The sequence below is a fragment of the Lottia gigantea genome, assembly GCF_000327385.1.
Source record: "Lottia gigantea unplaced genomic scaffold LOTGIsca_2453, whole genome shotgun sequence".
In the NCBI taxonomy this organism is placed as follows: Eukaryota; Metazoa; Mollusca; class Gastropoda; family Lottiidae; genus Lottia; species Lottia gigantea.
Genome location: NW_008708728.1, coordinates 1 through 2385, shown reverse-complemented (window position 1 = coordinate 2385; position 2385 = coordinate 1). Strand labels below are relative to the sequence as shown.

Here is a 2385-nt window from a genome sequence, read left to right as displayed (position 1 = left end):
GTTATAAGATATTTCATTGTGTATCGATAGGTTATAAGATATTTCATTGTGTATCGATAGGTTATAAGATATTTCATTGTGTATCGATAGGTTATAAGATATTTCATTGTGTATCGATAGGTTATAAGATATTTCATTGTGTATCGATAGGTTATAAGATATTTCATCGTGTATCGATAGGTTATAAGATATTTCATTGTGTATCGATAGGTTATAAGATATTTCATTGTGTATTGATAGGTTATAAGATATTTCATTGTGTATCGATAGGTTATAAGATATTTCATCGTGTATCGATAGGTTATAAGATATTTCATTGTGTATCTATAGGTTATAAGATATTTCATTGTGTATCGATAGGTTATAAGATATTTCATCGTGTATCGATAGGTTATAAGATATTTCATTGAGTATCGATAGGTTATAAGATATTTCATTGTGTATTGATAGGTTATAAGATATTTCATTATGATATTTCATTCTGCATTCATAGGTTATAAGATATTTCATTGTGTATCGATAGATTATAAGATATTTCATTGTGTATCGATAGATTATAAGATATTTCATTGTGTATCGATAGGTTATAAGATATTTCATTGGGTATCGATAGGTTATAAGATATTTCATTGTGTATCGATAGGTTATAAGATATTTCATTGTGTATCAATAGGTTATAAGATATTTCATTGTGTATCGATAGGTTATAAGATATTTCATTGTGTATCGATAGATTATAATATATTTCATTGTGTATCTATAGGTTATAAGATATTTCATTGTGTATCAATAGGTTATAAGATATTTCATTGTGTATCAATAGGTTATAAGATATTTCATTGTGTATCGATAGGTTATAATATATTTCATTGTGTATCGATAGGTTATAAGATATTTCATTGTGTATCGATAGATTATAAGATATTTCATTGTGTATCGATAGGTTATAAGATATTTCATTGTGTATCGATAGGTTATAAGATATTTCATTGTGTATCGATAGATTATAAGATATTTCATTGTGTATCGATAGGTTATAAGATATTTCATCGTGTATCGATAGGTTATAAGATATTTCATTGTGTATCTATAGGTTATAAGATATTTCATTGTGTATCGATAGGTTATAAGATATTTCATCGTGTATCGATAGGTTATAAGATATTTCATTGAGTATCGATAGGTTATAAGATATTTCATTGTGTATTGATAGGTTATAAGATATTTCATTATGATATTTCATTCTGCATTCATAGGTTATAAGATATTTCATTGTGTATCGATAGATTATAAGATATTTCATTGTGTATCGATAGATTATAAGATATTTCATTGTGTATCGATAGGTTATAAGATATTTCATTGGGTATCGATAGGTTATAAGATATTTCATTGTGTATCAATAGGTTATAAGATATTTCATTGTGTATCGATAGGTTATAAGATATTTCATTGTGTATCGATAGATTATAATATATTTCATTGTGTATCTATAGGTTATAAGATATTTCATTGTGTATCGATAGGTTATAAGATATTTCATCGTGTATCAATAGGTTATAAGATATTTCATTGTGTATCGATAGGTTATAAGATATTTCATTGTGTATTGATAGGTTATAAGATATTTCATTGTGTATCGATAGGTTATAAGATATTTCATCGTGTATCGATAGGTTATAAGATATTTCATTGTGTATCGATAGATTATAAGATATTTCATTGTGTATCGATAGATTATAATATATTTCATTGTGTATCTATAGGTTATAAGATATTTCATTGTGTATCGATAGATTATAATATATTTCATTGTGTATCTATAGGTTATAAGATATTTCATTGTGTATCGATAGATTATAAGATATTTCATTGTGTATCGATAGGTTATAAGATATTTCATCGTGTATCTATAGGTTATAAGATATTTCATTGTGTATCGATAGGTTATTAGATATTTCATTCCGATATTTCAATCTCTATTAACACATTATAAAGTATTCCTTTTTATATCTAAAATTTCTTGTATCAACAAAATCCCTGAAGAACATGGAATAATGCGGTGTTAAGTGCAGAATTCTGCACCCAGGTGTAAAATGGTTCAATGGAACAGCTGAATAAACTGGGCAACAAGTGTTAACAGCTGGTTCCAGTAATGGACCTCACTCCCCTGTGTTTTAATATGTTTATATGTGTGTTTTTATAGCTTCATCATTTGTCTAAATATTGTTCTTCTGAGTTATTTTCACTCAATTTAGTTGTATGAAGCTCTCAGGATTTTTGATGTGTTTTTCACACATTCGTGTGAGGTTTAAGTATGATAAAGTGTTTATGAGAAGAGTTTGATTCTATTGTTAGGTGCGCATTTAGGAGAAATTGATGTTA

General features: G+C 26.7%; 2 protein-coding genes across 2 annotated transcripts; one reads left to right on the top strand and one right to left on the bottom strand.

The window, feature by feature from the left end:
* Nucleotides 1-6: 6 nt before the first annotated feature.
* LOTGIDRAFT_147423 (hypothetical protein) lies at nucleotides 7-237 on the bottom strand (the record flags this gene model as incomplete). Its single annotated transcript, XM_009055490.1, has 1 exon — nucleotides 7-237. A coding segment is annotated over one exon (231 nt), but the record flags the coding sequence as incomplete, so codon positions are not given.
* A 994-nt stretch (nucleotides 238-1231) lies between these two features.
* On the top strand, nucleotides 1232-1954 carry LOTGIDRAFT_147418 (hypothetical protein; the record flags this gene model as incomplete). The annotated part of the gene is made up of 1 exon (XM_009055489.1): nucleotides 1232-1954. One exon carries the CDS (start codon nucleotides 1232-1234, stop codon nucleotides 1952-1954), a length of 723 nt encoding a protein of 240 aa, XP_009053737.1.
* Between the last annotated feature and the right edge of the window lie 431 nt (nucleotides 1955-2385).